Source organism: Ambystoma mexicanum, chromosome 13 (genome assembly GCF_040938575.1).
Source record: "Ambystoma mexicanum isolate Mex_15411 chromosome 13, UKY_AmexF1_1, whole genome shotgun sequence".
Lineage (NCBI taxonomy): Eukaryota > Metazoa > Chordata > Amphibia > Caudata > Ambystomatidae > Ambystoma > Ambystoma mexicanum.
Genome location: NC_090938.1, coordinates 138,434,443 through 138,458,835, shown reverse-complemented (window position 1 = coordinate 138,458,835; position 24,393 = coordinate 138,434,443). Strand labels below are relative to the sequence as shown.

The following is a 24,393-nucleotide window of genomic DNA, read 5'->3' as shown; positions in this document are numbered from 1 at the left end:
AACAAAGAGGTGATGGCTGGAAGGTTTAGAATGAATCTTAACCACTGGCAATGCTCTGGGCAACCCTCCAGACCACCGTTCATCGCCTGCCAAGCCATTACAGAAGGGGAAAGACCATATGCAAATCAGGCTTGGCCCCACCCCAAAAGGGGCAGTCCAGCCCGAACTGCTAGGCCACATCCCTTCTGCACGAGACCACAAGCATCCCCAAACATGTTTCACCCTTGTTGGGGCTCATCAGTGAGGAGTAGCTTGGGTCTCTAGGCCCAGCAGGCACGGGACCCACGTCTGGGCATACCCGTCCCACTCGGGGTGACAAAGCAAAAACAAAGAGGTGATGGCTGGAAGGTTTAGAATGAATCTTAACCACTGGCAATGCTCTGGGCAACCCTCCAGACCACCGTTCTTCGCCTGCCAAGCCATTACAGAAGGGGAAAGACCATATGCAAATCAGGCTTGGCCCCACCCCAAAAGGGGCAGTCCAGCCCGAACTGCTAGGCCACATCCCTTCTGCACGAGACCACAAGCATCCCCAAACATGTTTCACCCTTGTTGGGGCTCATCAGTGAGGAGTAGCTTGGGTCTCTAGGCCCAGCAGGCACGGGACCCACGTCTGGGCATACCCGTCCCACTCGGGGTGACAAAGCAAAAACAAAGAGGTGATGGCTGGAAGGTTTAGAATGAATCTTAACCACTGGCAATGCTCAGGGCAACCCTCCAGACCACCGTTCTTCGCCTGCCAAGCCATTACAGAAGGGGAAAGACCATATGCAAATCAGGCTTGGCCCCACCCCAAAAGGGGCAGTCCAGCCCGAACTGCTAGGCCACATCCCTTCTGCACGAGACCACAAGCATCCCCAAACATGTTTCACCCTTGTTGGGGCTCATCAGTGAGGAGTAGCTTGGGTCTCTAGGCCCAGCAGGCACGGGACCCACGTCTGGGCATACCCGTCCCACTCGGGGTGACAAAGCAAAAACAAAGAGGTGATGGCTGGAAGGTTTAGAATGAATCTTAACCACTGGCAATGCTCTGGGCAACCCTCCAGACCACCGTTCTTCGCCTGCCAAGCCATTACAGAAGGGGAAAGACCATATGCAAATCAGGCTTGGCCCCACCCCAAAAGGGGCAGTCCAGCCCGAACTGCTAGGCCACATCCCTTCTGCACGAGACCACAAGCATCCCCAAACATGTTTCACCATTGTTGGGGCTCATCAGTGAGGAGTAGCTTGGGTCTCTAGGCCCAGCAGGCACGGGACCCACGTCTGGGCATACCCGTCCCACTCGGGGTGACAGAGCAAAAACAAAGAGGTGATGGCTGGAAGGTTTAGAATGAATCTTAACCACTGGCAATGCTCTGGGCAACCCTCCAGACCACCGTTCTTCGCCTGCCAAGCCATTACAGAAGGGGAAAGACCATATGCAAATCAGGCTTGGCCCCACCCCAAAAGGGGCAGTCCAGCCCGAACTGCTAGGCCACATCCCTTCTGCACGAGACCACAAGCATCCCCAAACATGTTTCACCCTTGTTGGGGCTCATCAGTGAGGAGTAGCTTGGGTCTCTAGGCCCAGCAGGCACGGGACCCACGTCTGGGCATACCCGTCCCACTCGGGGTGACAAAGCAAAAACAAAGAGGTGATGGCTGGAAGGTTTAGAATGAATCTTAACCACTGGCAATGCTCTGGGCAACCCTCCAGACCACCGTTCTTCGCCTGCCAAGCCATTACAGAAGGGGAAAGACCATATGCAAATCAGGCTTGGCCCCACCCCAAAAGGGGCAGTCCAGCCCGAACTGCTAGGCCACATCCCTTCTGCACGAGACCACAAGCATCCCCAAACATGTTTCACCCTTGTTGGGGCTCATCAGTGAGGAGTAGCTTGGGTCTCTAGGCCCAGCAGGCACGGGACCCACGTCTGGGCATACCCGTCCCACTCGGGGTGACAAAGCAAAAACAAAGAGGTGATGGCTGGAAGGTTTAGAATGAATCTTAACCACTGGCAATACTCTGGGCAACCCTCCAGACCACCGTTCTTCGCCTGCCAAGCCATTACAGAAGGGGAAAGACCATATGCAAATCAGGCTTGGCCCCACCCCAAAAGGGGCAGTCCAGCCCGAACTGCTAGGCCACATCCCTTCTGCACGAGACCACAAGCATCCCCAAACATGTTTCACCCTTGTTGGGGCTCATCAGTGAGGAGTAGCTTGGGTCTCTAGGCCCAGCAGGCACGGGACCCACGTCTGGGCATACCCGTCCCACTCGGGGTGACAAAGCAAAAACAAAGAGGTGATGGCTGGAAGGTTTAGAATGAATCTTAACCACTGGCAATGCTCTGGGCAACCCTCCAGACCACCGTTCTTCGCCTGCCAAGCCATTACAGAAGGGGAAAGACCATATGCAAATCAGGCTTGGCCCCACCCCAAAAGGGGCAGTCCAGCCCGAACTGCTAGGCCACATCCCTTCTGCACGAGACCACAAGCATCCCCAAACATGTTTCACCCTTGTTGGGGCTCATCAGTGAGGAGTAGCTTGGGTCTCTAGGCCCAGCAGGCACGGGACCCACGTCTGGGCATACCCGTCCCACTCGGGGTGACAAAGCAAAAACAAAGAGGTGATGGCTGGAAGGTTTAGAATGAATCTTAACCACTGGCAATGCTCTGGGCAACCCTCCAGACCACCGTTCTTCGCCTGCCAAGCCATTACAGAAGGGGAAAGACCATATGCAAATCAGGCTTGGCCCCACCCCAAAAGGGGCAGTCCAGCCCGAACTGCTAGGCCACATCCCTTCTGCACGAGACCACAAGCATCCCCAAACATGTTTCACCCTTGTTGGGGCTCATCAGTGAGGAGTAGCTTGGGTCTCTAGGCCCAGCAGGCACGGGACCCACGTCTGGGCATACCCGTCCCACTCGGGGTGACAAAGCAAAAACAAAGAGGTGATGGCTGGAAGGTTTAGAATGAATCTTAACCACTGGCAATGCTCTGGTCAACCCTCCAGACCACCGTTCTTCGCCTGCCAAGCCATTACAGAAGGGGAAAGACCATATGCAAATCAGGCTTGGCCCCACCCCAAAAGGGGCAGTCCAGCCCGAACTGCTAGGCCACATCCCTTCTGCACGAGACCACAAGCATCCCCAAACATGTTTCACCCTTGTTGGGGCTCATCAGTGAGGAGTAGCTTGGGTCTCTAGGCCCAGCAGGCACGGGACCCACGTCTGGGCATACCAGGTCGGAAGGCTCTTTCTCTAATGGGAAATAGCTGCTTCAGTGTGAGTGGGCTAGTTCCCATTAGACGAGAGGACCTTTCTGCCTTTCCAGGTCGGAGGGCACTTTCTCTAATGGGAAATAGCTGCTTCAGTGTGAGTGGGCTAGTTCCCACTATTATGCAGGACTTGGCCACTAGGGGCAAAAAGGGCCATTTTTCTAATGGGAACTATCCTTCTCAGTGTGAATAGGCTACTTCCCATTATTATGCAGGACTTGGCCACTAGGGGAGCAAAAAGGGCCATTTCTCTAATGGGAACTAGCCTTCTTTGTGTGAGTGGGCTAGTTCCCATTATTATGCAGGACTTGGCCACTAGGGCCAAAAAGGGCCAGTTCTCTAATGGGAAATAGCAGGACTTGGCCACTAGGGGCAAAAGGGCCATTTCTCTAATGGGAACTAGCCTTCTCTGTGTGAGTGGGCTAGTTCCCATTATTATGCAGGACTTGGCCACTGGGGGAGCAAAAAGGGCCCTTTGTCTAATGGGAACTAGCTTTCTCTGTGTGAGTGGGCTAGTTCCCATTATTATGCAGGACTTGGCCACTAAGCGCAAAAAGGGCAATTTCTCTAATGGGAATTAGCCTTCTCAGTGTGAGTAGGCTAGTTCGCATTATTATGCAGGACTTGGCCACAAGGGGAGCAAAAAGGGCCATTTCTCTAATGGGAACTAGCCTTCTCAGTTTGAGTAGGCTAGTTCCCATTATTATGCAGGACTTGGCCACTAGGGGCAAAAGGGCCATTTCTCTAATGGGAACTAGCCTTCTCTATGTGAGTGGGCTAGTTCCCATTATTATGCAGGACTTGGCCACTAGGGGAGCAAAAAGAGCCATTTCTGTAATGGGAACTAGCCTTCTCTGTGTGAGTGGGCTAGTTCCCAATATTATGCAGGACTTAGCCACTAGGGGGCAAAAAAGGGCCATTTCTCTAATGGGAACTAGCTCACTCACACTGAAGCAGCTATTTCCCATCTGAGAAGTGGCCCTAACAACCGATGGTCCGTTTCTCGAATGGGAACTAGTATCAACCTTAAAGCTACCCGTACTACCGACGCTCGATTATCACGTGACTTTATTCCCATACTCAATACCCTATTCTCGCATAGGCCCTGCCCCAAACTCAGCGAACCAATGAAAGTCTGGAATAGAACCGCTCCTGTATTGTTTCCTCCTATCAGGAACACGCTTACTTCTCGTGGAAATCTTGAGCGATGTATCCCTGCTTCTGATTGGCGGAACGATCTCATCGCCTCTCTGCCCCGGAAGTCGAGCTTCACATCCCCGGCATCGGCTGGCTGCAACTTCGGGGACTGAAAGAGAGTGGGGCCATGTCCCCGAGGAACCGGAGATCTTGCGACTAAACATAGGGGCTGGGACGGCGACGAAGCGTCCCTACGGCATTGCAGTCTCTCCCCCGTAAACCTAGAGGGAATCAGTGACACAGACTCTAAGGAATCTCGGAGAAAGACTTCCAGGTTTATACAGACACCAGGGGACCCAAAGGCACACATCATACGGGATCCATGGGTACAGAGTGCAGACTTAAGTAGACCCCGGAAATGGGTCTGTAGGGGCAGACCCCAAGGGACCCCGGCCCACGTACTATAAAGCATCCAGATGTCCATCCAGTTCCCCGTATCCTTCTCTCGGGAACCGGGATCTAGTCCTGCATATCCAAAGGAAGCGTGGGGAAAACCTTCCCTGCCTAGGGTTAGACTCTAAGGGGCTTAAATGCAAGACCGGTAAGGCACCGAGGGGCACAGATCTACAAGGGATCCCAATGCATAACAGTCCCGCTGCCTACCCTTCCTAACAGTAACAATTGGAGGCAAAGACCCAAAGGTACATGGGCGGATTGCGGTCTACGGCACCAAGTACTCAATTATTTGAAAGTCCAGACAGTAAACCATCCGAGGAAAGGGTCACGGAGGGGACAAGGGATAGAAACGTACAGACTAACTAGTGTCTGCGTGCATGGAAGTATTTGCGTATCTTTAGAAAGATGGGTGCAGGCTAACTGACATACTTAACCCGGTGTCAGTTTTCCTCTCCCAGACACACAACGTGTCCTGGTTGTAGGATCAAAGATCCCCTTGAAAGAAACTGCCACCCTCTCCAATTTGCACGTGCAAAAACAAGATATTTTCTTAATATAGGGAATTCAGACACTCCCTAGGTATTTAAGTGAAAAGCCACCCCTGGTCATCTGACAGCAATGGTACTGCTCATCGGCCTCCGTAAGGGACACTGATCCATAGGGGTCCAGGGACACTGGAGAACCCCAACACGGGCATCATTGGGACACAACCCCATTCTTAAAATCCTAGAACAGCCAAAAGGGTTTCGGGGCAGAAACTCAAAGGGAGCGAGCAAACTTTGAGATCCAGTGCCTAAGAGTTTGGGTGACAGTATCCACAAGGGCAACTAAAGAGTTGCACCCCCCCAGTTCCTTGCAGCATAGTATCCTTCTATTCTCCTCCCCCCAGCGCTTTACTGTTGAGACTCGAATATCTGGATTGGGGCCCCCCACAACTCTTGCAGTTCTGGCTGGGGGGGTCTGTGTTCATGTTAGAGAGAGCAACGAGACATGGAGACTGTGGGGCTTCATGCAGTGACTCTCACCGACGGGTCCACTGCCTACATCCATGAGTCGTCCATTAAAGGTAAGAGTGCACATTCCTGTGATGCTCGTTTTAGTTCTTGATTATGTATACTGCTCCGCCAGATTCGTGCAAAATGCCTCACTTGAGGGCCCCCCAGCAGGTTAGCCTGATTTGGGAGAGGTTGGATGGCAGGTGGCTGCAGAGGTAGTTTGTTTAGAGGGCAAGTATACTCTGCAGTCGCATGTAAAGCAGAGTCTAAATATTCTTGGCTTAAAGTGCTTGGAATCTCGGAAATGAATGCCAGCATGTGGCTCAGAGTGTAGAGCCTAGCATGGGTGGTGATAGTTTAGGTTGCGAAGTTGACGCCTTCACTTCCACATTTTAAATTTTTTTAGGACTTTTTCTTTTTTTTAAGTCCACCACATGGTTATTTCATAACTCGGGACCTTAATTGATATCGTTATGGGACCAGGTCTTGTTTTTCTAGGTCCATTCACTTGCAAGTGTTTAGCTAACTTAGATTTTAGGGTTGTGGTGGGATTTAAATGATTAACAGAGTTGGGTGGAGGGATTTTGAGAGCACCATTACCACTGCCCAGTAGTCTTTGTTTCCCTCTAATAATGTGTTCTCCAGTGCTGCTGAGATATGATCCCAAGGTTTAATGCCCAGGATCCTACTGGCTGTCTTGTTCGTTATCATGTTTAGATTGCATATAGACTTGTGGCATTTAGGATTTAATTTATGACTCAATCTTGATAGCTTTTTATAACGGTAACCTAGCAATTTTTAATCTTCTTATAATGTCTACGACCTCCATCCCCTTTGACAACTACCCCAAATATGCGGCCGTCCTATTCAGATCTGCCTTCAAATGTACTCACTGTTTAAAGAAAGCTTTGAATACCTAAATATACAGTTGAACTTTTTCATTGTACCCAACATTCATTTCATCATTGTCTACCGTTTTATGGTCTGTCCTCAAAGTTAGAACCGGAAACTGGCTGGTGGTAATTGACTCTTGGCGAGTAAGAAATGGTGTGCTATGTGAATGTGGAAGAGCAAGGTAATTTGTATCCTTGCGGGTAGCTTGCAACTTGAACATATTTACCACTGCTTCCAGAGATGCAAGACCTTTCCTTGACAACTTCTCCACCCCGTTTGCCTCCCTATTCCTTTGAGTCAATTTCATCTTAACAGTTGACAACTTCTTCCTTTTTGGTTTGTTGATCCCACCACTCCTAGTACCAGTGAATTCATCGACTTGTGTGGCTCCTTTTATTTGTATACACCCCCACAAAGCCCATTGGACAATCAAGGGTCCCTGGCTAGGCTTAATCTGCAGCTGTGCGACTCAGGTTTTCAACCTTGTCATTCAGCCTCTTATGGACTGATCATTTTCTCCATTTATTTTAACATCATCCTCCCCAGATGTAACCAAATCTAAGATTGAATGCAGGCCTATGTCACATTCCGAGATCCAAAAAGAAATTATTCTCATCAGAACTCAGTCTGCTCTTAAAACTGACAATCTTGCATCTACCAAAGGAATCCTCAAACTTCAACTTCCTAAGTGACCTAAAATATCATTGTCCATCATTATGACACCCCGACAGGGTTCGAAATAGGGGGGGAGCTGGGAGCTATTTGGCTCCTGCTTCTAGCCAAGGAGAGCTTGTCTAGTTTGAAACTAACAGCTGGCAGGAGCTACTCCCCAGGCAAAAGTGCCTCCCAGCATGCATACGTGCCATTCATTTTGAGTATTTTAGAATCCCCAGTAGTGTGCAGGATCATTGTGGCAGCAGGTGTCCTGCACAACGTTGCAACACGGCATGGCTTACCGGTGGACATGGTGGTGCCCCCACAACCCCAACCACACACACGGCCACTGCGCATGGGAGGGGAAAGGCATGTGGCGAGGCAGCCCGTACCCAGCTTGTGGCCACATTTTTCACCTAAACTCCAACCCTTCCGAGTGCACACAGGCCTGGCACACACCAGGTCACAATCGATGATGTGAAAGGGACAGTCAACTGTCACTACCTTACCACCCTGAGAATGTGTCCACGGAAGTGCCACATTGTGTGCATCCCTAGCCAATTAAACATAACCAATCCCATGTGACCAAAGGGAACACATGCAAGGCACCCCCCCCCTTGCTAAACAGGGCATGAAAGGACTGGTATGCCACCCAAACCCTCCCAACACTCCTGAACCCCGACTGCGACACCATACCATGGTATGCAACGGCAACACATCCAACCATATGCACAACACATGACGTGCAACGTGAGAAATGTAAATAGGCACCAGACAATTATACCTGACATGGAATCGGAAGAAAGGAGTGACCAAAACCTCACACCCTGAAAACCGTGGCACAAATGCATGCCACCAGTGGTGCAACCAACAAAAGTCAGAATACCTGTCGCCATGCACGTTGGACAATTGCAAATTGCCATATGAAACACCGCACATTGCACAGCACAGTGAGTGTGCATTGCATTGGTGAAAACCCTTCTGTATCATTTAAAAAAATGGCATTCAACCAAATATTACCCTGTCATGCATGTACACGATCAATGACTCGGAAGTGAACATGGTTTGTCGTGACACAGCATGCTTGAGAAGGCAATCTGGGTGCACACGTTTGCATGGTGTCAATGTAGTTGGGGGGGGGGGGGTGGGGGGGGTGCTGCCTAAGTGTATTTGTCCGTATGGACATGCCTATAATACATGCGTGTGAAATGAAGTGAATGCCAGTGTCCCGTACACAGCACATGTAAACATAACACCAAGGACCCCCCTGTGTGTCAAACCACACCCATCCCCTGACACCTCAAAAGAAAGCACTACATTGCATCAGCCATTGACCAGCAGAACATATCTTGTACAGAGTACCCCACATCGGCAATGGCAGACAGTGACCCATTACTGAATCATAGAAATCCATAAAATGACCTACACACAAACTTCATCAAAGCGCATCAATGAGGGAGGGAACAAGGGAGAAGAACAGTACATTCCTACATGTCCTTCAAACAGTCCACAGTGTGCTAATGAACTGGAAAAGCAAAGTACATATTACAATTGCCTGGACCAATAAGGGAGAGTCTAAGGAGGGAACGTTGGATGACATAACTAGCATCAACATTCCTATGCCTGACGGCAATAGTTGCAGTGCATGTGTCGCATAAGGAGGTGAGTGATGGAAGAGGAGGGAAGAGGTGACTAGAGTAACAAAACAAGTGACAAACTGTGGTAGGTCTACAAAGAATCAAGATAGTGCTGCGGAGGGGGAGAAGAAAGACAGAAGGGAAAGGGGAAAGAGATGACCTGTAATCAGTGGTGGAGGGACTAATGATAAAATTAACTGGCAAAACTATATTTAAAATGGCGAAGGTGGGGTGTGGAAGGATGGTGGCAGAAGGGCAAATGTCTGCAAAGAACAAGCGCCTACGTATCACCATGGCCGATGGCAATTGGGGTAGTGGTTGAAAATGACAGCCAGAGTACAAGGAGGAGGCTAAAGGGTGAGGGAGAGGGAGGAGAGAAGGGAGGAGGGGGCCAAGCTCCAAATCACTAATGGGGAAGATGGTGAAAGAAAGCACACACAGGGGGCAGAGGGAATCCTGACGATACAGCAGAGTAGGGGATGTGATGATGAAGGGGGGTAGACAGAGGGACACTGACAGGTGCAGGGGAGATGGGGAATTCAAGTGACTGAGAAGGCATGTGGACAGGTCGGACAGGGCCACCTTTGTGGGCTTTTGGTAGTGGTGGCAGGCTCAAGCATCCTGGTTGGCCGGATTGTCACAAGGGCCAAGTGCAAACAGTGGGAGGGGGCGGAGCAGGTCCAGGACACAAACAGGAAATTTAAATAACGAACAATGTAGTCATAACTCGGATGTCACATCCAAACACCAGCCAGGGCTGGGAAATGTCCAAAGTGGTGCTAGCAAGGAATGGGTGTTTGTTGAAATGCGTGGTGACAGGGGTAACTTGGCGTGCAGCCTTCATGTGGCATATCAAAATCACTGTGGGGAAACTGTCCCAATTCAACATTACAGCACATGGACCCCTCCCACCATCAGTGTGTTGTATGCAGCCAAAGGGTCCATGGTACCAGCTACAGCAGGAAGTGCATCAACAGTCAATACATAACAAACATCTCAAGCAACATGATGAAATGCACAGTCAGCATAATACTCACCAAAGTGAAGTGCAGACATGCATTGGGGAAACCATCTGGAATACCTACTAGGGGTGTACACACAAGTAGAACTGCAGGCTGGCCACAGATATGACGGAAGCCCAATGCCCATGTGTGATATGCTGTTAGACCGAGCCATCCTTGCGAGCCCATGGAAAAGGGAAGCAGGAGTAGCATATGTGTCAGGACCCCAAGCAAAACACATACACAAGACAAGCCTGAATGGGCCCAGCTGGAACACACAGTGGATGCCTTTCGATGCCACAAAGCACCACACTGTCCCATGTATGCACAATAGACAAAATCAAATTGAAAAAAAAGAATTCAAAAGAAAATACAAATGTAATCAATTGAAATAAAAGATGAAAAGAATAATGAAAGAAACAAAAGCTAAATCAATAAAATTGAAGAAAACCAGAAAAAAACAAATAAAAGGCAAAGTGAAATAATTGAAAAAGAACAACAAAATAACGGGAAAAAATAAATAAAATGAAAATAGAAAGATAACATACTTAAAAAAACCCATACAATTTGGATGAAAAATCAAAAATATTTTTAGAAAAAAAAAGACTGGAAAATAAATCAAAAATGTTCAGGAAAAAGAAAATAATCAAAAATTGCCATATATGACCCAGGGAGTGGGGGGGCACCCGGGGTGGGGGGGCACCCAGGAGGGGGGAGGTACAAGGTGCACCTCAACACCCACATGTGTAGATGTTGAGGTAAAAAAAAACCTCACTGGGCTCAGCGCCTGCACGGCGCGACCTATGTGGGAGATAGGTTATCATCGTCGCCCTCTGGATCTGAATCAGAAGGTGGACGTGGTGCAGTTGACTCACCACGCCTAGCCGCGCCTTGCCCCTCAATGGCAGCAAGTATGCGGGTCTGGTAAGCCAGGTCCTGGCGGGCAATGAGACTGAGGTCAGCATGCATTACCTCACGTGTCACACGTGCTTCCTCCTGCAGGGACTGACGTGTGAGACGGAGTTCTGCATGCATGGCCTCGCATGACAAACTGAGTGACTCCCGGCTTGCATAGAGTTCAGCCGAGATGGTTCTCTCAAGCTGTAGCATCCTGTCTTCTGTCCGCCTACTCTGATCCATCATGAGGTCAGCTAGAGTAGATCGGAGGGCTTGTTCCACCCTCGGGGCCTCACGGTGTGCCTCTGCTTGAGCATTAAGTGTTTCGCGCAGAGCCACCATTTCAGCCCGGCGCACCTTGTCATACGCCGTCATGCCCAGCCTGAGGTAGCAGCACGTGAACAGTGTAGCCCGCTGATGGAGCACCATTTGCCTTACAGAGGGGAGGATGGAATGGGCCACACTTGCCATACCTTGAGCAATCATCTCAACTGCTCCCCCATGTTGCTGTGCTATGGCAATCATGGAACGTTCCCACTCAGTTGCCCCCGGTGGCACACGGCCACCGCGTTGCCGGACACCACACCTGCTGGGCCCAAGGAGCCGTGGTCCTTGCTGGGTTGGTGCCACCCGCGGCTGCTGGACTGCATCCCTCAGTCCACCTGATGCCCCAGGAACATTGCCAACTGGTAGCGAGTGTGACCGTGCACCCGTAACTACCACATGCGGACATTTCAACCCTGTCTGGCCCCCTACTGCAGGTGTTGCAGACAGAAGACCATCCAACACAGGATCACCTACCGGCAACGACACGTCATGATGCAGATCCGGCTCAACATAGTGGTCAGAGGATACATCAGAGCCTGACTCAGTCAGCTCTGGACACGATGGCCTGGAGCACCTGTGGGTTCTCGTGGGCTGCCACCCCACGACCACCACTGGTGCTTGGTTGGTTATATGAACTGACCACTGTGTCTGGGATGACATCTTCATCCTCTGCCGCCAGTGCGTTATCACCTGCAAAATAAAGAAAAGAAACAAGAACATGCATGTCAGTAGCACATACCACACACATACAGTTCACAACATTGACAGCCAAATAATGAAACGGCCATGTCACAGGCAACTCAAACCCCAACGTGCATCCAGTGGGGCCATCCCAAAAGCAGAAAAGGATGTGTGCAAAATGTGAATGCAACACACACATGTATTGCATGTTGCACATCACCTGCATCGCACACAACCTCTAGAAGGCATATATCCAATGCCAAAATGAGAGATGGGAACAAATAGTCAGCACCTTGCATAAGCATGTGTTAACACACACACAGACACAGCTAGAAATGTAACCAAACACACCATGATACATGTAACATGCATGTTCATGTGCAGCACTCAACTGCAATCAACTATGCACAGTACATGTGTCATAGGAGGCACCTACACTAGTGCATTTCCATACTGTGAGAGGAGGGACATGGGTACATACATGTCAGGTCAACATCACACAGTACCATCATGATTGCACGTTGAAGGGCTTAACTTGGCACAGGAGTGGGTGTGTGCGTTGAAATGCATGTGTAGCCCCTCAACTTACAACATCAAGGCATACTTTGTGATGACTATATTCAAACATTATGGCAGTGTAACCGCAATTGCAGCCATCATGTGCAAATGGCATGCACCAGGCAGCATGGTTTCCGTGAAACATCCGCCCCCTGGCCAATAATAGGGAGACACTGCATGGCAGACATGTTCCACGCAGAACTGTGCATTGTCAGACAGTGTAGGCGTGCGTTTATTGCATTTCGTCTGTCAGTTGTCACTACAGCCAATGAGAAGTGGACATGATGGAGGAGAGGTGAGGAACCATCCATAGTACATCCATGCATGTAGAAGACAACACCAGTTGAAAAGTGGTCATGGGCCTGTAACTGAGGTAGCCATGGCCATGATACAGATGTGCACAGCCTAAAGTCGTGCGTGATGACACACAGACCTACTGTGAGCATGACATGGCTGTCCAAATGAGATGACACTTGGATCATCCTGGACAAATGCAACAAAGAGCAGGTGGTCAAGGACACCTAGGGGCATACATGGAATGCACATGTAACATGATCCTGCACATATGCGCATGGGGAGACACTGCCATCAGCACACTCAGATTGAGCCACACTGCACCAAGGACAAAGGATGCGTATGACATGTGACATCTCATCAAGATTGCACTTGTACACAAGTGGGTCAGAGCGCAAACAAGCAAAGGGAGGGGAACAAGGGAGAAAAGGAATTCAAAACAACTATCATACTGGGCACTGTGACATAGAGAACACGCTAGTGCATGGAGAAGGGATAAAGGGTTGAAGACCCAGGAAGGGGGAGAAGGGGAACGTGCCAAACGGAGGAGACCAAAGAAGGAAAATGAAGTGCAATGATAGAATGTCCATTCAAAAAGTGGTAGTGCAGCCAGCAAGTGGCAAGTGCAAGATGATTTGGACAGGGCAAATCTGATGAGTGCAGACAAAGAGTGGTGGACTGTATAGGGACACGCACTGGACCCATTGATATGGGAGGCTATAGGCAGTGCAGCAGGGAGGCAGGGTGAGCAGGTACCTGATCCGATGGACAGTGTGTGTGCAGGGGCACAGTGCCAACAGAGGAAACTGTTCAGCTGGTTAGAAGAGGGGATAATGCAGGAGCAAGTAGGAAAGTGTTGAGGTGCTTCCAGAAGCAGATATATCTCTCCTCAAGATTCAACGTGGCCAGTTGGCTGTTCAAAAGTGAGCTCCCAGCTGTGCACACAGATGATCTGCTCCTACCTTATTTATTAAATTTACAAATGACCTTGAGGGAGTGTGGGGTAGAGGAGCTAAGGACTCAAGAGGGGAGGAATTGGTAGAGGGATTGTTGAAGGTATGTTCTACCCAGTCCCAAAAAAACCTTGTGCACAACGCAGAGGGTCTGAAGTAACATCCTTGCATCCACTGGTAGCCAATGAAGAAGTCGCAGAGCTGGAAAGATGGGATCCAAGGACAAGTCTTGCAGTCCTGTACTGGATTAGTGGTGGAGGGTGGAGGATGGAGGCAGGTACAATATTGAAAGAGACTGTCACAGTACCCCAACCTTGAGTAAACCACAGCTTGACAGACTGTGAGCATGTAGGAGAATGTTAGGAAAGGCACAGTAACCTTGAGGAGGTGGAGCAAGAAGTTAATCCATCTCAAGATACATCACAAATGTGTTTGTAGAAGGGATGTGTTGAGTCAAAGGTGATCCTGAGGTTCTTGGCCTTGCAGGTGGAGGCAGGAGGAGGGCCAAGTGGGGCTGGCCAGAGATGGATGGCAAAGGTGTCTCGATGAGGAGGATGCCAGTCTTGCTGGCATTCCGACAGAGACCGTTGGTAGTACACAAAAAGCAAATGGCAATGAGGCTATCGTAGGGAGGGACAAGAGGTGGCCAAGGCCAGCCAGGAAATGAGTTGGTTGTCCTCACCATAGCACCGGAACTTGTACAAAAAAATGATAATGCAGTAGTAAAGAGCTGCCACTTGCTCTCCATGAATTGGGGCCGAGAGGTCAGACCCCTGGTGAACAACAAGGGTGGTGAGGGAGATTGAAGATAGGAAAGAGCCAACTTGTAGCTGGGCGGGGGTCGCACATGTCAAACACAAATGTCATTGAGTTACACGCATCAATACTCACCAGATGATGCATCATAATCCATCCTCTCTCCCACTCCACGGATTTGTTCTTCCGGGATGAACTCTGAAGCGATCTCCTCATGCTGAGTGAGGTCATCCTCCTCTGGTGGTGGCCCACCACCAGTCACCAAAGACATGGTGTAATTGGAGGCACGCTTTTGCTTAGCACTGCATCTGAGGTCATTCCAGCGTTTGTAGCAGTCCTGAGCTGTGCGCACCTGGAATCCCATGGATGTCACACCATCCGCAACATGCTGCCAGTGGACCCAAAGCTGGTGATGCGTTGTATGGCACTGTGGGCCCGCGAGCATATCGCGTTGGTGTTCCGACATGTAGTCTACAAGGAAGTCAGTTCCTGATTGCAGAAAGGCTTCTTCCTTGACGTGCCGGAGGCCAGAGCCGTGTTTGGGGTCCCAGCCTCTTGTGCAGGAGCACGCTTCCTCCTTTTGGACGGTGGTACTGACCCTGAGGGGGCAATGTGGCCCTGATCAGTGGCGCTGGTGGACTCGACCAATGCAGTGTGCGTTGGTATGAGGACAGAAGGTCTGGCTTGGGTCTGAGTCACTGCCGGGGTAGTGTTGGCTGCATCTGCACATGCAGTTACCACCACCCGGCTGCTTGGGGCAGCAGATGTCAAAAGTGCCCCAGATATGTGTGCCACAGTGGACGCACATGAGCCCAACCCCCGGGCAAGATGGAAATTGTCCTGGGAGTCCTCGTCGCACAACGCAACATGCGCTGCCTGACCCAGAGCCCGGGTGGAGGTGTCCACAGCTGCACCTGCAGCTACCACCACCGATGGGCCCGTGACAGCAGATGTAAATTGCTGTTGGGTGATATGGGCACCAGGTTGTGATGCAACAGCTGCATCACCACGAACCACGTGGTGGTTGCATGTCTGCACCAGCACGTGGCTGGGCATCCCGTCCCGCAGGGGCATCCCAGCCTCTTTCTCCCCCCACCCCCTCTAGCCACCCTGGACTCCCCATCCTCCCTGGACTCCGCGCCCAAGTGCCCGATCACGTCCAGCCCTGGGAGGACGCCCAGCTTTGCCGCCCTTAGCCTTTGGCTCCCAACCATGGCACCGATGGAAAATGCGCTATGGGAGGTTCACTCAAAAATTGTCCTGGGCAATTGGCTAGAAGGGGGCAGGGTACTTGATGGAATAGGTACCCCAGTGCCCCTGTAAGGCTGTCTGTGACCCCTGGGGAAAAATGACAGGTCACGCAATGCTCAGGCACCCCCCAAAAAAATAAAATCAAAAATTCCAAAAAAATAAAATCAAAAATATAAGAACAGGATATTGGGGGGAAAATAAATGTTGTGCACGCGACCCCGGTAGCCCACGTATGTGAATATTACCTCCAGCAGTACGGTGTGCACCCAGGAACACAAAAAAATACATAAGCGTAGAATACGCGGGCTACTATGACCTCTAAATGGTACGCATGCACGGGGGAACCACAGTGGGAAAAAAGCGTACGCGACTCACCGCCTGCCTTGCGTGGAAATAAAAAACACGCGCGCTTGTAGGTAACACCCCACCAAAAGAAGAGGTACGGACTTCAGACGCTGTGAAGTAAACACGTGTGATTCCAGCAGAGTAAACGCACGCGTCGGACTCCACGAACAGCACGTACAGTGTTTTGCTGGCCCGCGCTCACCTTTAACCCGTGCTGAAGGCAACACCCATGCGTGTAACGTCACTTGCGCACTAAGGGCCTTTCCTCGAATTACACACATCCACACACGGATGTGATTTTTTTTTTTTTTTGCATGTGCCGAATCACAATGCACCCGTGACAAGGGAAACGCCTGCGCAGATCACGTCTCATATGTGCTTACGCGCTAAGGGCCTTTCCTCGAATTACACGCTGATGTGCTGTTTTTTCACGTGCCAAATCACTCCATATCAAGCTGGCCCCACAACAACACACGGAAGACCACGCTCCTGCCCAGAAGGCCATTTTTCTGCCCCCCAGTGCCCCAAGCAGACTCCCACCTGCAATCTGCTGCTGCCTGCCTGCCTGCTGGCCATGCGCCCTGCCATTTGGTGCCAACATGTCAGCCATCTGCAGGGGTCTAGTTGCTGTGACCACCCCTGCTGGAACAGAAGTTCCATCGTTCCACAGCCCATCCCCAGAACCAGTTGCCCACCCACACCTGCCTCGGGGGTTGCCATGTCGGGGGAAACGCCATCAGACACCACTGGCAACCCCCAGCCAGAGAGGCAGAGGGCTACCGGCTTCAGTGCCGCAGAAGTTGGTATCCTGGTGGAGCAAGTCCTGGGGCATTATGATGCCCTCTACGGAAGAAGACGCGCCGACAAGGATGGACGTGAGGGGATCTGGAAGGACATCGTGGCTGCCATCAACGTGGAGGGGTGGCAGTCCGTGACATACAACACGTCCGGAAGTGCTGGGAGGACTTCAGGTCCAGGACCCTCGGGAAGGCCTGGCGCCTCTTGGAAGCAGCGGGTGCAGTGAGGCGCCGGGTCCACCTTACCACCAACAACATGAGGGTCCTGGAACGTATACGCCCAGCGCTTCACCGCCAGATCCTCGAGAGGCAGGGCAGTCCGGAGTCGAGCGGTAAGTGTCCATGCGTACTTATTGGACGCAGTGCATGTTGAGGTGTGCCAGGAGTACACAGCTTGGACATATGTCTGAAAAGGCCCATGTATGATGTGTATGTGCAGGGACATGACCGTGCTGCATGTGAGTCCTGTCATGTGTGATGCGCATCAATGGTGTATGTGTTCAAATGCATGATGCACGAATGCATGTGGGGAGGCACACGTTAGCATTTCTGTGTATGTACTATGGCATGGTTGGGGTGTGACACATGGATGCTGGTTCCACCTTCATGTACGTGCATGGAATACGTGTGTGTGTTTGACATGTGTGCGACTTTGATATGCCATGGATGCATGTGACAGACATGCCTGAACCCCATTGGCAGATGTGACATAGTTGCCGATGATTGCACTGTGACAGGTGGTGGATATGTACAGATGCGTGTCTGTCTGTTGGCGTGTGTACATGTGTTCGGCACTCCCCATGTTGCTTGTGACGTCATGCTAACCTTCGGATGTTCATGCTGTTGTGTGCGTATGGATGCTGCTGCCTGCTGCACGATTCCTGTCAAATTCTGCATCGTGTGGATCCAAATGATATGAGTGTTGGGGAGTGTGATGGCATCTGTGAAGTTTGACACTGCCACTCATGTGCCACTTTGACATGTATATCCAACCTTTGTACAGTGCCCTGATGCCTGTGTTCTGTCTCTCCCTGTCTGCAGCGTCGACTGATGAAGAGGGCGGAGACGGTGCTGTGGAGCACAGAGGCAGGGATCCCACCGCCAGCCGGAGACACAAGGCCCAGCTCTCCTCCCACGTTGTCATCTCTTCCGGGTGTGAGGTGTCTGGTGCAGCGTCCCTGGCCGTAGCTGCTGAGGGAAGGTCCAAGAGGCGGAGGTTGGAGGTGGACTCCTCAGCAGCATTAGGGGCAGCTGAGCCCCCACATGGCCTATGGAGGAAGATGGCACGGAGTCATCCAGGTTGGTGGGGAGTTTGGTTGAGGTGGAGGCCGTGGAAGGCCCACGCACGGGGCCTGGAGGGGGGCATTCCACTGGTGCTAGTGGTGCAGACCAGGGGCAGGGATAGGAGGCAGCACAGGCCGCAGCGGAGAGGTGCCTGTGTGTAATCCTGTTCCCGATCCTGTGACTGCATCATCCCACACCAGTAAGGATGTCTTCGTCCAGACCCGTTTTCAGGGAGGGGATGCGCAAACAACAACTGGCCTTCCTCTCCCTGCGGACGTGGCAATCCGGGGCCGGGTTGAGCCTGTCCTAGCTGGGGTGGTGTTGCGTCAACGTGGTATTCGAGGTGAGGTGTAGGGTTCTCGTGAGGACAAAGCACGTCATTTCGAATACCTCATTGATCGCGTCGGCCTACTAGGACAGGTCACCCAGGCTGGGTTCCTCCGTGTGCTGGATCTTCTAGCGACCCCCCCCCCCTCAACTGAACCCCCTATGCGCCAGTCTTCCTCTGTGCCATCTTCCTGCCCAAGTATCACCTGGGCACCCTGTGGAGCTGCCCCTGAACCAGCAGCCAGGCTGGTGGAGGATACATCCCTGCCACAGTCAGGAGTCGGAGGTCCAGCAGGGGTGGCCACCCAACAACTGGACCCCAGCAAGAGGAGGATGTGCAGGCATCGACCAGCAGGGCACGTGCACGGCAGCAGCAAGCTCAGGGTGGGAGCCATGATGGCTCGGGGCCTTCAACATCAGAGGGGCAGGCATCGGCCAGAGGGCAGGAGGACCCTGGATTGGGAGTGTCTTCCGTGTGGGAGCGGTTGGGCCAGCGGATAGATGCAGGCGTAGGAGGCACGGCTCATTATGGTCAAGGCGGAGAACACAATGTGCAGGGCATTGAGGCGGGCTGAGTCCCTCGAGGCAACTCGCAGGGAGTTGGAACAGGCCATGACTGCATCCCTGCGAGACCTCGAGGCCAGGGAAGAGGCCCGCCTCCGGGACATCGACATGGAGTTTGATGATGCCCTGGCCTGGAACATCAACGAGTGAGCCGTTGGACTTGCCTGCCGTCATTGTACATAGTTCATTAGTGTTAGGTTTCCTTTATTTTTTCTTTTACTTTGGAGATCATGGACATTGCTCCACTGCGTGTATATAGTTTTTTCTTCATAGGACTTTATTTGTAGGTTTCCTTTTTGTTTGTGGATCATAGACCATTTGGACTTCGATTCTATATAGTTGCAGACTTGTACATACTTTCTTTTTCAATATTCCCATGGGTCAATGGTTTTCTTTTAGTTGGATTATGTTTTTCTTATTGACATTGGCAATGGACCACTTTTTCATTCAACATGACGTATTTTTTTTTCTTCATTGGAATAACATTTTTTTGGTAATATCTTTCATTGTACATTGATTTTCAAGTTTCATTTCCTCTGTCAGTTCATTATGTTTTTAATACATTCTTTCTAACTTCAAGATTGGTGTTGTGTTCTATCATTGGTTTTGTGCATGTCTCAATGAACATTTCCTCAGTCATGTGTTGCCACTGTGTGGCTCTGTTGTGCATTCCTGCATGGGCATGGTGGTTCATTTAAGACTGTCATGGCATGGGTAATTTGGGAGTGGGTTCTGTGGATGGTTGCATGCTTGTACTGGCGGGCAAGGAGGATTAGGGTTGGCATTAGGGTCATGGATCTGTTTTGTTAGGATATGTTGTTTGGTGGGCCATGTATCGGGTCCTGCTGGCAGGTGCCCGTCACTGCTGGGTGGGTGGCTGGGGGACATGAGTCAGGGCCTGCTGGACGGTGCCCGTCACTGCTGGGTGGGTGTGCAGGGGGACATGAGTCCGGGCCTGCTGGCAAGTGCCTGTCACTGCTGGGTGGGTGGGTTTCTGTGGGACATGAGTCGGTGCTCCCGAGGGCATGGTGTCATGTGGGCTGCCCGCGGGGCATGCCCAGGGGTGTAGGGTAGTCCCCTGTGGTGTGGGCTGCCTGCAGGGCATAGTCAGGGTGGCTGGGCTGCCTGCAGGGCATGGGGAGGGGGAAAGGGGCACACCCAGGAGTGCCCGCACTGCTAAATCGCGCGTAAAACTCCCTGCGCACCCCTTGAAATACACTTACCCCCGCCCGGCTAGCGAAAACGCGTGTAAAACTCCCCATGCACCCCTCGGAATACGCGTACCCTGGCCGGCTAGCAAAACCGCATGTAAAAGTCCATGCGCACCCTTCGGAATACGCGCAGGCAGCCCATCCATCCTCCACATGCCCCACAGGCCGCCCACACCACAGGGGGGACTTTTTCCATGCATTTTACCTAATGCGAGTGGGGTACGCGTGGACTATTACACGCGTTTTCGATAGCGTGAGCTGGGTACGTGTATTCTGAGGGGTGCGCAGGGAATTTTGCATGCATTTTCGTGGTGGGGGGACTGTATGCTGGTCCACTGGCCTATGCGCCATGTAGAGGGTTTGTGCGATGTTTTTGGCGCACGCGGCGGGGTTGGGGGCGTTACTGGCGCTGCTGCAGGGTCGCTGCGCCGCTCTGCGCCACGGCCGGTTATGGATGTTGAAATCCATGAATACGCTGTGCGTTGAAATGGGTTTTGGCGCACGCGGCTGGCGCAGATTGACGCACGCGCACTCTGTGCCACTTGTGCGCCGAATTCTATGAATTACCCCATTAATGTGCTCCTTATTCTTATGGAGAAATTCAAAATGTTCTCGCAGTGTATTTGGAGCATTCATTCGTGTGTATCTTTCCAGTAGCAAGTATGTTAATCCTAGCCTACACGTTTGACGGATTTACAGCACTCCGGGGTCCAACCTATTTGTTCACATGTATTATGCTGCTATTTATCATTTTCAAATGCAGCCTCTTACTGTACTTAGTACCATGAAGTGGTTGTGAATAATTGTTAGGTCTTATCGCAAAACCCACTTGTGCAATGAGTTCAGAATAACTGGTATCCTCACAAGTCCTTGTCTGTTGCAACATACGCCGATTGAATCTGAGATGTTCCTTTCACAATACACGTGTTATTCAGTTCTCTGTGGAGAGTATGCTCCGCTACACGTTGTGTCAAATGTACACATGGTTTCATGTTTTCCGAAATAAACATACTTGTTTAATTGTCGCTTTTCAGACTATCCTCTGTCGCCCTCAATAAAAAAAAGTGTGCCTTTTGTTTTCTTCGTGACTTCTCTTCTAGCTCCTCTTACATTTCTCTTCAAGTTTCTGAAGCTGAACAAATAGATCTGATCAGGGTTATCCTCGGAATGTTCAGCAATCCTGTGGGTATTGAACGTTTCTTGTACGAACTGCATGTAGATTTTCTTGTATTCTATAACTTCACATCTCTTTTGGACTCTTCCCCATAAAACGTATTACAGCTGCAGAGTATTAATCACATGTAGGTCTGTAATTGATGTATACATTTAATAGGATCGTTCTGTTGGTGTATCTGGTAAAATTATCAAATCTGGATTTAGCATGACAGCACATACTGCTACATATAAAACAAACAGTTGGTTTTGTAATCGGCCTTCTGCTTTCCTTTTCGAACACTGTTGCCGTTCTGTTACTCTGACTTTCTGTTTAATGATCCCTGCTTTTCTGAATTCTGTTTCAGGTCTATCGCCAATGTATTTTTTTGTATATCTTGATGCAAGAGCAACACGTTCCAATGTTTAGGCATTACTTTGTGCAAAGCATTTGTATAGACTGAATGTCTTGTAATGAACTGAACTGGCTCGTTATTGGAGTAAGCATATTTGTCCTGTCACATTTCCTTGCTTTTTCAAAGGCTGTGGAATATCTTTTTCGTCAGGTCCAGAGGTCTCATATATTCTACTGATGGTGTGTGCCTCTGTTAGGAAGAACTTTCATAAAGGTGCTAATTCCTCTCTACCTTGGAGACCCCCAGATCTTTTGCTGACCTTTGGGACTTGGAACCTTTAATTCTGTTGTTTTTCTGTGTTTTATTGTCTTTGATTATGGAATTTTAAAACCACTCCATAGGCATCATCCTTTTATTTGTGTCACACAGCACCTTTTAGTGCAGTGGCACAGGGATGCCCTTTGGGCTTCCCCAGGTTTAAATCCCTTCTCTGGGCTGAACTACTGTTCCCCAGAGAATGTAAAGTTAAATTTACTTTACTAGTCTTTTTTTTAATTCATAGACCAAGCACACACGATCTTCCTATAGAGTGCTCAAGGGGTTACTTAGTAGCCCCTATGTCTAAACACTCTTGTAGCTGTCAAAAGCTACCCTTTCCTATTGAAATGGCTGGGAGCAGTGGTTTTATAACAAACTACCATGATTTTTCCCGACCGCGAACACCGGTAGCTAAAAATCGAGGCTGCAATGTTTTTCAATATGGCGCCCAAGACCCCTCTGTAAAATCAGACTCCGGTCATCTTTTTTTGCCGTTTCTTTGCGGAAAGATCCTTCTGGTGTTTAACTCTGCGCACCAAACCAGGTTTGGTCCCTTCGTTCGTGAGCCTTTGGCGGGCTTCAGGACTGAAGTCCGCCCCTGGCATCTGAGTGTCTAGGGTGGGTAGGAAGTGAGGGAGGTGCCCGAAACTCCCTGTGCTTGGTCTCCTAGGAGACCCAAATGAACTCTGGCGTGATTGGCTGGCTGACTGTCCGGCAAGGACAACCACCCTCCTGGGCGAGTGACAGCTAGGCTGGAATGAATGGGGCAAACTGTTTTTAAAAGGCGAGTCTCCAGGACTGGAAGGCAGAGTCGACCACTGGAACGAAAGAACCGAAGACTAGCTGGAAGAGGACGGCTGCTGCAACCACTGGACCGTTGGTTTGCCCGGTGAAGCCCTGCTGACCCTCCGAATCGCCAGATCTCCATTAGACAAAGGAGCTCCTTCAAGGACAGCTTCTTTCTTTGAGTTGGTGGGACCAATCAGCTCAGAAGACACCTGGATACAATTGTCAATGCTGGTTAAGGTTTAGCCAGGGAGATGGAAACCAGTTTGTATCTTGAAGCAACGGCTACTGAACCAAAGGGACTCCATTTTGTTTGCTCCGATGACGATCCCGCGCAGTGCAGGAGTCCCACGACGTCCTCCCTCTTGTCCCCATGACTGAGGCTCAGGAACCAATGTCTTAAGCTGCATCTTTTTGCTTCACATCAAGGTACTGTGCCATCCGGTTGAGAGATCCTAATTCTCGCTGTGAAAGTTTGTGAAACTTTCCCAACTTGCAGCCCTAATCAGCTTGTGACCCAGCATATCATTAGTTTTTGTCTAAACTACTTCTAAAAACATTTGACAAAGACTTCTCCATCTGTACCAGAACTGTTCTGTCCTATCCAAGAACACTAGACTATTGACTTTGGCCTAGCCTATTGAATTGAATTGACCCTCCTGGTACACAGAACCTTTGCTTTGACTAAAAAGTGTTTTCTAATCCATTGTACAAACTTATGTCTTTCTACTCCTATTGAAAGTAATTGAAGTGCCATTTGGCTCCTTTTTCGGGGGAGCTCAAACTGTCCCTACAACTTAGTTTGTTACTGTAGTGTATTGGTGTTTAATATTTAGTTGATTTCTAATAGTGAATGTTTTATACATGATATTTACACAAAGTATTTTTACCAAGAAACCTTGAGTGTAAGTGTCTACTTGAACCATTGTGATACTTCTGTGTAACTTCCTTTGCTGCTCACATTCCCTCTTGAGATAAGCCTGGCTGCTCAGCTCGCTAACAAAAGTGTGTGATAGAGACTTATACCAAAGGTTGGTTTTTGTTTACACCTGTAGTCCCAATTGTGTGTGGTGTTCCCAGAGGGTACTGCATGCAATTCTGCCTAATTTTTCAAAGTCTTCAAATTTAGTACAATTTGTCTTTGCCCAATAAGTTCCCCTTTAGGTATGTTTCTGATGATACTTCGTTTGTGGCTACTGGATGCATGAATGGCAGAATTCACTTCCGTTTCTTTACGAAATGTCCTAATGATCATTTTGTTATGATGATTACAATTTCTAAGTCTAAAAAAGTGATCGTCTTTATTGTAAATGCTTATTAGTTCAATCTTGAATGGCTATCCATTATGTACGTTTGTGTACGATTCAAGTTGGGTTTCGTTCTCTGTCCAAACGCAAAACCTATCCTCGGTATCTCTTCCCAAGAAGAACATATTTTGCCCCATTAAAAGATATTGGTACGTATCTCGCGCTCTCGGCCACTCCAATCAATTGTGTGTGAAA

General features: G+C 50.1%; 1 protein-coding gene across 3 annotated transcripts in view; it reads left to right on the top strand.

Moving 5' to 3' along the window:
• Positions 1 to 4,506: 4,506 nt before the first annotated feature.
• The window catches only part of ZNF76 (zinc finger protein 76), a 284,758-nt gene continuing 264,871 nt past the window's right edge, over positions 4,507 to 24,393 (top strand). The window contains exon 1 of one of the 3 annotated variants that reach the window (XM_069633474.1): positions 4,507 to 5,919. In XM_069633474.1, coding sequence (XP_069489575.1) covers positions 5,844 to 5,919 — 76 coding nt within the window. In that variant the 5' untranslated portion in view covers positions 4,507 to 5,843. The remainder of the gene's footprint in view (positions 5,920 to 24,393) is intronic. The other 2 variants (XM_069633472.1, XM_069633473.1) reach the window with 2 other exon arrangements.